This window comes from Schistocerca americana, chromosome 6 (assembly GCF_021461395.2).
Source record: "Schistocerca americana isolate TAMUIC-IGC-003095 chromosome 6, iqSchAmer2.1, whole genome shotgun sequence".
NCBI classification, from domain to species: domain Eukaryota; kingdom Metazoa; phylum Arthropoda; class Insecta; order Orthoptera; family Acrididae; genus Schistocerca; species Schistocerca americana.
In genome coordinates this window covers 607,757,063-607,770,778 of record NC_060124.1, presented here as the reverse complement: position 1 = coordinate 607,770,778, position 13,716 = coordinate 607,757,063, and the positions used below count along the sequence as shown (strand labels likewise).

The following is a 13,716-nucleotide window of genomic DNA, read 5'->3' as shown; positions in this document are numbered from 1 at the left end:
CACTGATTGGAAAACATATCAGAATGTTCAGTCACCACGATTACATCCTTTTGACACCCCACTTCACAGTTTCACTAATTACCTCATATCTGTGTCAGAATTTGCCATGCACAACTTCAATAATGAGCCACCACTCTCACAGCACAATTTTGGTGGTCACCTCCCATGGTGCTTCCAACTCTTTTGGTTTGGATCTATTTAATATATTAGGACTGGGAATTCATGACACTTCAGAGACTGTGAGAGCAGTTGGACAAATGGTGGATCGCATGGGCCTGTTAGACAAATTTCCGACTGTAATTTCATGACGGGTGTCGAGAGTTTCAAACTTCGAGGCACATATTAACTTGCTACTGACAGTGACACCCAAATTCTTCAAGGCATGTAACATGGCATTTGCACTTAGAGAGAAGCTACACAGTGAATTACAATGTCTCCAGGACCAAGATATGCTCAGCCCAGTTACAAACAGTAGATGGGTAATGCGAATTGTGATAATGGAGCACTTAGTATTTGTCAGGACTTTAAGAGTAAATTCACAGACAGTGGAGAACTAACATCTCATTCCCAGGTTAGAAGAAATGGGCTGGAGGATGCCTATTTTCTAAGATAGACCTTAAGATGCATATTTACAATTAACCTAGGACAAAGACCACACTCAGTGCTATTCATCAACACTTTGTTTGGACTGTATCGGTATAACTGCCTACGATTTGGAATAGCTAGTGCACTATCTATATTCCAAAGATACTGAAACGACTTAATCAAGGGCATACTGAGAACAGTGAATTATTTGGATGACGTTTTTGTTGTACCTACGTATGCTGCAGACCTTACGAAAAATCTTGAAAAACTTTTTTCAGTGTTTTTGCAAGTGAAACTCCACTGTAAAAGAGACAAGAGTGAATTTTTTGAGTGACACATATTCAGTGCCTCAGGAATCTGACAAACTCCACAGTATGTGGGTGCCATTCAAAAGTTGTCAGTACCCAAGGACAGCTATCTGGCCAATTGAACTATTGCTGTCAGTCTAGTCCATGGGCGACAGTGCTCTCTAAATCCCTCCATCAGCTGTTTCACAAAAACTTCCCCTATAAATGATCACCTGTGCATTCTGGGACCTGAAATTGCCACTGTTACAACTGACCTGCTTCACAGCATAGAACCCCAAACATCACCTCATAGTGGTGACTGATGTCTCGAATTTTGGCATGACACAGTTCTCTCCCATATAATGAATGGAGCAGAACAGCCCATCGCATTTGCATGAAAGACATTAAATTTGGCTCAGAGCAACTACAGTGAAATTGAAAAGGAGGCCCTTGCCATCATTTTTGGAATAAAAAGTTTCATTACTATATGTACGGGCAGGAATTCAGCCTTCTTACAGACTGTAAATCACTCGCTGCTACCCTTACTGAGGATTTCAGTAGCCCTACTGACCAAAATGACAAGGCACCTACAAAGATGGGTCCTGTTTCTCTCTGCCTATACATATGATATCCAGTTCTGATCCACAACACAGCATGCCAACACCAATTTGACATCTCAGTTGCTAGTCAGGACCCTTGAGTTTGATGCTGATCTGGAGGAATGCTTCCCGTCAGTCACCAAATGTACAACTTGTCAAAGTAAGCACGCTACCACACCCAATGCTATTTCAAGTAGCCAACGACCTCCACTGCATGGTGCTACATCCAACTCAATTTTGTGGGCCCATTCCTAGGGGCTACCTGGTTCATAGCAGTAGATGCTGGCATGGGGTTTCCATTCATAACACAAATTACCTCCACGTTATTCACATTAAACTGAGTATGCCCCTCTCATAGCCCAGCTCCACCCCTGGACACACTAACACAGGTCTCTGTTACAGACCCGCAACCAACAGGGGTCCACCAATGACACCACGATCTGCGCCTTTACTGGAGGACATCACACCTGGGGTTACAGATCACAGACCATCCCAGTCAGTCAGTCCCATGAAAGAGGACCCCAGCCCACCCAGAGCAGAGGACATGGACTTCACAAAAGATTCCAAGTCCTGTCTCCACCTTGCCACTTCTGTTTTGGGGGTAGGAATGTCATGATGCAACAGCTATGCTTCACCTCCGACACCACACCATGACAGCTTGGAGGACCAGCCTCATAGCAAAGTCAACAAAGGGCAGCAGCACCGGGCCATCCAAGACATTTGGCAGCACATGCATCCTAGAAGATGCACTCATGTGAAACTATCTTCTTCTGCTGAAGTTGCTAGGACAGTCAATCGAAAACTTGCAGCTCTACACCATGGGCAGTGACCCTCAAGAGCAGAATAATCACAGCCTATGACTGAGGATCACCACTGACATATCTCAGGACACCACAGCTCTGGTAATGGCTTCACTGCAAGGATCCACAACAGCATCTGATAGGCTCCCTGAAGAGTGGTAACTGGTGGTTGTTCCATATTTTGTCCAGGCTGCAGAAACTCTCTTTCAGGTTCAAAAACATTTCACTGCTTGTTCAGCAGAACTTTAACTTTGTGTTAAGCAGAGCTTTAACTTTGTGACAGACTTTGAAACATGTTGCTGCTTGCTTGTAACAAAGCAGATGGATTTCACCCTTCTTGTGTTTTTCTTCTCCCCAGTTTATTTTTATTTTTATTCTTTTGCAAATATCTTCGAGATTATCACTTACGTGGCATGTGCACAGTATACCAGAAATGTTGGCTATTAACTTATGGCTTAGCCAATTTTATTATTAATTGCATTATTTTGATTAATTGGAATTCATAAATGTAATGAGATTATCTAAAAATACCAATAATATACAACTTTGTTATCATTGTTCCTATGTAAACATGTATGCAATTGTTAATTTTCAGATAAAGTAGGTCAGAAGTATACTTAGATAACTGAAACATATATTTAGCTAATGCTTGAAACATGTTCATAACTTTTGCCTTCATTTAGTTTCAAGGTAATTAGCATTCTTAGTTAAAATATTGTTATTGGAATAGAATACCATACTTTGACAAACTAGACAGAGTAATTTACCTTGAAGTCTTCAGTCAAACCAATCTTACTCCACTATTCAGGTATTCAAAAATAGAAATCTTTAATCGTAATTTATAAAAATTGTGCAAACAACAGTAACTGAATGTATTGCTAATTATTGTAATCTTGTAAAGGATCGGCTGCTAGAAGCCATTGTAATAAGTCTGGGAGGTTACGAAATGAACAACATCTATGTCTAAATATGTACTGCAGGTGATTTAGTAAAAATTACAAATCATACATTATGCCAAGTTTTATCTGAATTTTGCATCCAGGAAATCATTTGGTAGTTCAGTGACTGTTGTTTGTGATTTGCTGTGAATGGGTAATTAATTTCAAGAACTGTGCCTGACTTCAGTATGCATCCTGCAAACTGTGAAAACAGTACTAAACTGTGAACTGTATTATTTCCAAATGATATTTACTGTGTACATGGTTTCTTTTTTAATATAACTATATACTTGCAATGACAGTGTCACTAATTGCAGAACGAAATTTACAAGTTACTTTTCAGAAGAGTGTTTCTTCAGTGAACTTTAAGTCAAGAAGAAACCTTACGTTGTGTAATCCATTTCTACAGTCCCCTATTGAACTTAAGCCATGTTTCTGTTATTATAGAGTCACTTTATGTTCATGAGACTGTATCAGTTGTCAGACTGTGAATAAATGTGTTACATGCCACCTGACTTTCCATGTCGGTTATCTCTGGGGCACTGGATATAGCAATGGCAATGTCAAATGTGATCCAAGGTAATGTGATAGCAGTATAGAATAAAACATTTGATATCATATGCTTCCAAAGTGCCAAAGTGTTATTGGTTATAGAGATGCAACTGTTTACAGAAATAATAACTGTTTATTTTATGTGTCTGTATTCTGGCTTTTATCATCTGTCACTTTTGTGCTGAAGTCCAAGCTGTGCTTCAGTTTACATTTTTCACCTCTAACCACAGAGTACCCGATTCTTGAGTGATTACTCATGTTTTCACTAAACTGTCTGAGAGTGGCGCAGTGCTCAGCAGTGATATTTCACTTGAGTGCGCAAAGGACCAGAGTGTGGCTAAGGCAGAAGATATTCTTCAGTTGGTAAAATGTGATCCTTCAACAAGCACACACTGAATTTCTACACATGCTGGTATTCCACAAATGAGAATGTGGAAGACATTAATATGATCAAACCTCTGTCCTTGTCATTCACAGTGAATTTGACACCTTAGAGAAGGGATAAAAGTAGATGTTTGGAATTTTGCTGCCAGATAATTGCAAATTGACAAAAAAACATTAAAAATAATGAAGCGTCTTTCATTTGTGGCCGTGTAAATAGCACTCATAGCTCACATTGATGGTCCAACAAAAACACATGTACCAATGTGGAGAAACATTTTCGAGAATGCTTCTCTGTAAATATGTGGTGTTCTATGATAGATGACTGATTGAGTGTGTCATGTTACTGTACTATGTTATAGGGACCCATTATTAAGACTCTCCCAAAAATGAGCATCTGGCATTACTGGAAGAGGCACCTTTGGCTCTGAGGATGGACACATTCATCCTGCAAGATGGAGGCCTTGAGCATTCTAGTCATGAAGTGAGATGCCATCCAAATGTAACATTTCTGGAAGATGGATAGACATTTCTCAGCCACCAAGGTCTGCAGAACTTACCTGTTTACATTTTTGCCTGTGGAGATGGTCAAAAGGTGAAGCCTACAAAGAAACGCTAAATGCAAGAGACAAACTGATCACTCTTATTATGAATGCTGCTTCCTCAAAAAAAGAATGCCAAAATGACTACAGGAGCACTACAAGTGTTGTTGTTGAGAGAATTCCCAAGCATAATGAACTCAGAGGTACAATTTATGAAAACCAACTTTGAATTTAATCATTTACTCCCCCATGAAAACATGGACCTTGCCATTGTTGGGGAGGCTTGCGTGCCTCAGCGATGCAAATCCCGTACCGTAGGTGCAACCACAATGGAGGGGTATCTGTTGAGAGGCCAGACAAACGTGTGGTTCCTGAAGAGTGGCAGCGGCCTTTTCAGCACTTGCAAGGGCAACAGTCTGGATGATTGACTGATCTGGCCTTGTAACACTAACCAAACTGGCCTTGTTGTGCTGGTACTGTGAACGGCTGAAAGCAAGGGGAAACTACGGCCGTAATTTTTCCCGAGGGCATGCAGCTTTACTGTATGGTTAAATAATAATGACATCCTCTTGGGTAAAATATTCCAGAGGTAGAATAGTCCCCCATTCGGATCTCCGGGCGGGGACTACTCAAGAGGATGTCGTTATCAGGAGAAAGAAAACTGGCATTCTACGGATCAGAGCGTGGAATGTCAGATCCCTTAATCGGGCAGGTAGGTTAGAAAATTTAAAAAGGGAAATGGAAAGGTTAAAGTTAGATATAGTGGAAATTAGTGAAGTTCGGTGGCAGGAGGAACAAGACTTCTGGTTAGGTGAATACAGGGTTATAAACACAAAATCAAATAGGAGTAATGCAGGAGTAGGTTTAATAATGAGTAGGAAAATAGGAATGCGGGTAAGCTACTACAAACAGCATAGTGAACACATTATTGTGGGAAAGCTAGACACGAAGCCCACAGCTACTACAGTAGTACAAGTTTATATGCCAACTAGCTCTGCAGATGATGAAGAAATTGATGAAATTTATGGTGGGATAAAACAAATTATTCAGGTAGTGAAGGGAAGCGAAAATTTAATAGTCATGGGTGACTGGAATTCGGTAGTAGGAAAAGGGAGAGAAGGAAACGTAGTAGGTGAATATGGATTGGGGCTAAGAAATGAAAGAGGAAGCCGCCTGATAGAATTTTGCACAGAGCATAACTTAATCATAGCTAACACTTGGTTCAAGAATCATAAAAGAAGGTTGTATACATGGAAGAATCCTGGAGCTACTAAAAGGTATCAGATAGATTATATAATGGTGAGACAGAGATTTAGGAACCAGGTTTCAAATTGTAAGACATTTCCAGGGGTAGATGTGGACTCTGACCACAATCTATTGGTTATGAACTGTAGATTAAAACTGAAGAAATTGCAAAAAGGTGGGAATTTAAGGAGATGGGACCTGGATAAACTGACTAAACCAGAGATTGTACAGAGTTTCAGGGAGACCATAAGGGAACAACTGACAGGAATGGGGGAAAGAAATACAGTAGAACAAGAATGGGTAGCTCTGAGGGATGAAGTAGTGAAGGCAGCAGAGGATCAAGTTGGTAAAAAGACGAGGGCTAGTAGAAATCCTAGGGTAACAGAAGAAATATTGAATTTAATTGATGAAAGGAGAAAATATAAAAATGCAGTAAATGAAGCAGGCAAAAAGGAATATAAACGTCTCAAAAATGAGATTGACAGGAAGTGTAAAATGGTTAAGCAGGGATGGCTACAGGACAAATGTAAGGATGCAGAGGCTTATCTCACTAGGGGTACTATAGATACTGCCTACAGGAAAATTAAAGAGACCTTTGGAGATAAGAGAACCACTTGCATGAACATCAAGAGCTCAGATGGAAACCCAGTTCTAAGCAAAGAAGGGAAAGCAGGAAGGTGGAAGGAGTATATAGAGGGTCTATACAAGGGTGATGTACTTGAGGACAATATTCTGGAAATGGAAGAGGATGTAGATGAAGTTGAAATGGGAGATACGATACTGCGTGAAGAGTTTGACAGAGCACTGAAAGACCTGAGTCAAAACAAGGCCCCCGGATTAGACAACATTCCATTAGAACTACTGACGGCCTTGGGAGAGCCAGTCCTGACAAAACTCTACCATCTGATGAGCAAGATGTATGAAATACCCACAGACTTCAAAAAGAATATAATAATTCCAATTCCAAAGAAAGCAGGTGTTGACAGATGTGAAAATTACCGAACTATCAGTTTAATAAGTCACAGCTACAAAATACTAACACGAATTCTTTACAGACGAATGGAAAAACTAGTAGAAGCCGACCTCGGGGAAGATCAGTTTGGATTCCATAGAAATGTTGGAACACGTGAGGCAATACTAACCCTACGACTTATCTTAGAAGCTAGATTAAGGGAGGGCAAACCTGCGTTTCTAGCATTTGTAGACTTAGTGAAAGCTTTTGACAATGTTGACTGGAATACTCTCTTTCAAATTCTGAAGGTGGCAGGGGTAAAATACAGGGAGCGAAAGGCTATTTACAATTTGTACGGAAACCAGATGGCAGTTATAAGAGTCGAAGGACATGAAAGGGAAGCAGTGGTTGGGAAGGGAGTGAGACAGGGTTGTAGTCTCTCCCCAATGTTATTCAATCTGTATATTGAGCAAGCAGTGAAGGAAACAAAAGAAAAATTTGGAGTCGGTATTAAAATCCATGGAGAAGAAATAAAAACTTTGAGGTTCGCCAATGACATTGTAATTCTGTCAGAGAGAGCAAAGGACTTGGAAGAGCAGTTGAACAGAATGGATAGTGTCTTGAAAGGAGGATATAAGATGAACACCCACAAAAGCAAAACGAGGATAATGGAATGTAGTCGAATTAAGTCGGGTGATGCTGAGGGAATTAGATTAGGAAATGAGACACTTAAAGTAGTAAAGGAGTTTTTCTATTTGGGGAGCAAAATAACTGATGATGGTCAAAGTAGAGAGGATATAAAATGTAGACTGGCAGTGGCAAGGAAAGCATTTCTGAAGAAGAGAAATTTGTTAACATCGAGTATAGATTTAAGTGTCAGGAAGTTGTTTCTGAAAGTATTTGTATGGAGTGTAGCCATGTATGGAAGTGAAACATGGACGATAAATAGTTTGGACAAGAAGAGAATAGAAGCTTTTGAAATGTGGTGCTACAGAAGAATGCTGAAGATTAGATGGGTAGATCACATAACTAATGAGGAAGTATTGAATAGGATTGGGGAGAACAGAAGTTTGTGGCACAACTTGACTTGAAGAAGGGATCGGTTGGTAGGACATGTTCTGAGGCATCAAGGGATCACCAATTTAGTATTGGAGGGCAGTGTGGAGGGTAAAAATCGTAGAGGGAGACCAAGAGATGAATACACTAAGCAGATTCAGAAGGATGTAGGTTGCAGTAGGTACTGGGAGATGAAGAATCTTGCGCAGGATAGAGTAGCATGGAGAGCTGCATCAAATCAGTCTCAAGACTGAAGACCACAACAACAACAACAACAACCCTTATTTAACACCTTCTGTGTTTATTGGTTTGGGTTACATTCTAACAGCTACATCCCTGTAATCAATAGCTACATCTCTGTAGCCAATAAAAGTCAGATACATGTTACATGAAAGCCTTTATTTGAATAGGTCTATACTAGCACCATCTGATATTTTTTGTTCCTCTTGAAATGCCCTGTATATTAGTAAGCCAGTGGATAACACTTGCAGTCACCCTAAGAGGCCGTCCTCTTACATGCAGGGGCATGACATCATTAGAGATATACGAAGTGAGGTGCTGCAGCAGTCAGACAGACACTGGATTCACATTCAGGAGGATGGCAGTTCAAATCCTCATTTATGTTTTCTGAGGACTCCTTAAACTGCTTAAGTCAAACTGTGGGAATGTTTCCTTTCAAAACAACACAGTTAATTTTCTTACCCAATCTTTGATTTTAAACTAATCATCAATCAGACATCAGACATTAATCTTCCTTTTCATTAGAACCTAGTTAGAAATTTTAAAGACCCTTTCAGATGATCAGCAGCTGGTGCAAAGACTGGTAGCTACTGTAGCTCTAAACATAAACATGTATACTGTAATGTATGTAAATAGGTGAAAAGATTGTACATAATTTGACTACAGAATAGTGACCTGTTACAACGTCAACTATCTAGGAGTATCAGTCCAGAGCAGTTTAAAGTTGATTGACCACACAAATCCAGCCATGGGGAAGGCAGATACCAAAACTGGAATACTGCCCTTGCCAGATTGTATCAACAGAAAAGAGGCAAAAGATTCAGAGAAGTGGGCAGAGTTCTTCGTGAGTTTGTTTAGTCATCCCTGCTCTGCAGTGTATGATATTAAAAGAAAGACATTGCACATCACGGAAAAACTTACAACATTGTGGGGAGGCTTGGGTGTCTCAACAGTACTAATAGCCATACCTTAAGTGCAACCACAATGTGATTATATCTGCAGAGAGGCAACAGGCATGCTTCCTGATGAGGGGCAGTGGCTCTTTCAGTTGTTACAGGGGCAACAGTCTGAACGGTTGACTGATCTGACCTTGTAACTTCAGATAACATGTCCTGCTGTGCTGCTACTGCAAATTCTTAGGTAATCACAGCCCTTTTTTCTGAGAGCATGTATCTTTACCCTTGGAGACATAAAAGAACACTCAAGGCCATACTGACCCTACAACTTATGTTAGATGACATGTTAAAGAAAGCCAAACCTACATTTGTAAAATTTATAGTTTTAGGGAAAGTTTTTGAAGACGTTGACTGGAATGCATTATTTGAAATTGTGAAGGTATCAGGGACAAACTACAGGTATAAAAAATAATTAACACCTTGTACAGAAACCAGATAGCAGTTGTAAGCACTGAAGGTTGTGAAAGGAAAGCCGTAATTGAGAAGAGAGTGAGACAGCCTATTCCTGATGTTATTCAGGATGTACACTGAACAAGCAGTGAAGCAAATCAGGGAGAAATTTGAAAACTGAAATGAAGTTAATGGAGAAGAAACAAAAACTTTAATGATTGCTGATGACACTGTGATTCTTTCAGACTGCAAGAGATTTGGAAGAACAGTTGAATGGAATGGATACGGTCTTGAAAAGAGATTATAAGATGAACATCAACAAAAGTAAAACCATGGTAATGAAGCATAACTGAATGAAATGAGGTGAAGCTGAATGGGAAATGAGACAATAAAATTAGTAGACAATTTTTGCTATTTGGGCAGAAAAATAACTGATGATGGCCCAAAGTAGAGAGGATATAAATGAAGACTGGCAATAGTATCTCTGAAAAAGAAGAATTTGTTATCTTCTATCACTATCAAAAATAGATTTACATGTTGGAAGTCCTTTCTGAAGGTGTAGCCTTGAATAGAAATAAAACAAAAACTTTTGAAATGTAGTGCTCTTGAAAAACGCTGAAAATTAGATGGGGAGATCAAGTAACGAACCAGAAAGTACCGAGTAAAATTGGGGAAAAACGTTTGTGGCACACTTTGGCTAAAAGAAGAGATAAGTTGATAGGATACATCAAGGAGTTGTCCATACAGTAATGAAACGGTTTCTGTTTGGGGTGGTGGTGGTGGTGGGGGGTGAAGGCTATGAATGTAGGGAGGGACTAAGGCTCGAATACAGTCACCAGCTTCAAATGGATGCAGGTTGTGGTAGTTATGCAGATAGTAAAAGACTTGCACTGGATAGAACAGCATTGAGAGCTGCATCAAACCAGTCTTCAGGCTGAAAACAACAACAAAAACAACAGAGAGGGAAAATGATGGTGGTACACTATGTACCTACTGCCAAAGACTAAGGAGCAATCTGCAAAGCACAGATTTGTAAGTACCTATCCACTTGTTTGACCTTGTTTCTCTCTGCTGCACAATATGGGGCTGTCATTATTTTTTCTGATGAGAGTCTTCTACTGTTATATTGCCCCACAAAAATTTTCTGTTTTCATTACTGGATTTATTATCTTGGTGAAGACTGTTCTTTTACATATTAATGTACTGCCAGGATGATCAATTAACAAATGCTAAATTTCATCACTGATAAGTTGCATTTTACTCCATACATTTGGTTACTGTTACTGACTGTTCACATTTACAGCATTCCATGCGTGTGTACAGAGGGGCAAAGATAGAAAGTAGACTTTCATTTCAGCACAACCATTAAAATACATGTAGTTAATTTAAACACTGCTGAAGTCTAAAAAGTGACCCGCAGTACAAAAATAGCAGCATAGTGACTTTCTTGTAGTATGTGAAAACTAAATTAAAAATTGTTAATACGTAATTTATATGGGCAATGCCCTCATTTTTATATTAGAACATTTTCTTGAGTGTAAGAAGCAATTCACATTGGTTTTTTATAAAATGAATAGGTAATATTTACCTCAACATTGACAATCACTCTGGTTGTGTCACCTGGCCGATTTCCCGGATTTTCCAATGTTCCAATGACAAGGATATATTGACTTTCTCTCTCATAATCCAATCCACGTAAAGTTCTAATAACACCAGTTTTCTGATCAATTGAAAATAATTCAGCTGGTCCTTGCCTGATAATGTAAGTTATTTTTTGATTCGTATCTGGATCATCAGCCTGGAAATACCATATCATTAGAATAGGTGCAAGGATTTTTAACCTCTTTTGTCAACTAAGGAAGTTATAGATTTACCTTGACTTGGGTAACCATGTAATCTGGAACATTTTCAGGGACCCTTGCCTCATAGCTCAGTAAATGGAATATTGGCAATTCATCGTCAATATCCACCACCTGGACTGTGACAGTCGCTGTTGCCAAGCGAGGATCTGGTGCCCCATCTTTTGCAGTCACAACAAACTTATAGTCCTGAAAATAAAAGTAAGCTCAAGGAATCACACACCTGTTGAAGTACAATTTTGTAAGATATTTTGTAAGCACTCCAAACAGTCACAACATTTGTGATTCAGTTCATTAGTAACTAATTTAAGGTGCTTCAAAAATAATATGCTTCTGACTCAATAATTGGCGAAACCATAAAAATACAGAAAATATAATGCAATTGTTAGAGCTTGGTAGCTCGAAAACCTGAGATACCCACTTCTCTTCCCCAACCACCTTCCCCCACCCTTCCCCCTCACCAGCGCACTAAAAGCAGCACAAATAATTTCACCCCCCACCCCCTCACCCCCCCCCCCCCCCCCCACCCCCCGCCCAATTCCTCGCAAGTTCAGCTTTCAATTATTACACATAACCACTGTTAAGAGCAGGTTGTTGAATATCAGTTTATTTCTTGTTATATGTTATTATGAATAAGGTTTGTAACTAATCTAGTCTAAAACCTTCTTGAACAATCAGATCCTGCTACAGACCACTGCCAGGAACTACACTCCTGGAAATTGAAAAAAGAACACCGTGAATTCATTGTCCCAGGAAGGGGAAACTTTATTGACACATTCCTGGGGTCAGATACATCACATGATCACACTGACAGAACAACAGGCACATAGACACAGGCAACAGAGCATGCACAATGTCGGCACTAGTACAGTGTATATCCACCTTTCGCAGCAACGCAGGCTGCTATTCTCCCATGGAGACGATCATAGAGATGCTGGATGTAGTCCTGTGGAACGGCTTGCCATGCCATTTCCACCTGGCGCCTCAGTTGCACCAGCGTTCGTGCTGGACGTGCAGACCGCGTGAGACGACGCTTCATCCAGTCCCAAACATGCTCAATGGGGGACAGATCCGGAGATCTTGCTGGCCAGGGTAGTTGACTTACACCTTCTAGAGCACGTTGGGTGGCACGGGATACATGCGGACGTGCATTGTCCTGTTGGAACAGCAAGTTCCCTTGCCGGTCTAGGAATGGTGGAACAATGGGTTCGATGATGGTTTGGATGTACCGTGCACTATTCAGTGTCCCCTCGACGATCACCAGTGGTGTACGGCCAGTGTAGGAGATCGCTCCCCACACCATGATGCCGGGTGTTGGCCCTGTGTGCCTCGGTCGTATGCAGTCCTGATTGTGGCGCTCACCTGCACGGCGCCAAACACGCATACGACCATCATTGGCACCAAGGCAGAAGCGACTCTCATCGCTGAAGACGACACGTCTCCATTCGTCCCTCCATTCACGCCTGTCGCGACACCACTGGAGGCGGGCTGCACGATGTTGGGGCGTGAGCGGAAGACAGCCTAACGGTGTGCGGGACCGTAGCCCAGCTTCATGGAGACGGTTGCGAATGGTCCTCGCCGATACCCCAGGAGCAACAATGTCCCTAATTTGCTGGGAAGTGGCGGTGCGGTCCCCTACGGCACTGCGTAGGATCCTACGGTCTTGGCGTGCATCCGTGCGTCGCTGCGGTCCGATCCCAGGTCGACGGGCACGTGCACCTTCCGCCGACCACTGGCGACAACATCAATGTACTGTGGAGACCTCACGCCCCACGTGTTGAGCAATTCGGCGGTACCTACACCCGGCCTCCCGCATGCCCACTATACGCCCTCGCTCAAAGTCCGTCAACTGCACATACGGTTCACGTCCACGCTGTCGCGGCATGCTACCAGTGTTAAAGACTGCGATGGAGCTCCGTATGCCACGGCAAACTGGCTGACACTGACGGCGGCGGTGCACAAATGCTGCGCAGCTAGCGCCATTCGACGGCCAACACCGCGGTTCCTGGTGTGTCCGCTGTGCCGTGCGTGTGATCATTGCTTGTACAGCCCTCTCGCAGTCTCCGGAGCAAGTATGGTGGGTCTGACACACCGGTGTCAATGTGTTCTTTTTTCCATTTCCAGGAGTGTATTTGTTAATAATGAAAGCACATCATGTTACATACAAATTTAATGCTGTACATGACTTGTTTCTCCATACTACATCATCTTTTATCAACACATGGACTGCAAAAGTGAACCTTCTTTTATGCCGTGTACACTGTGAGTCCTGTTCATCCTTTTTAAGCAATTACTGGCTTTACTTATAAATACTAAGATGGTCAGCTAAAACTG

General features: G+C 41.3%; 1 protein-coding gene across 2 annotated transcripts in view; it reads right to left on the bottom strand.

The window, feature by feature from the left end:
* The window catches only part of LOC124619243 (cadherin-99C), a 627,922-nt gene that overhangs the window by 63,818 nt on the left and 550,388 nt on the right, over positions 1 to 13,716 (bottom strand). For both annotated transcript variants that reach the window (XM_047145486.1, XM_047145488.1), the window contains exons 16-17: positions 11,398 to 11,571; positions 11,112 to 11,321 (exon numbers count right to left, since the gene is read on the bottom strand). In XM_047145486.1, coding sequence (XP_047001442.1) covers positions 11,112 to 11,321; positions 11,398 to 11,571 — 384 coding nt within the window. The remainder of the gene's footprint in view (positions 1 to 11,111; positions 11,322 to 11,397; positions 11,572 to 13,716) is intronic.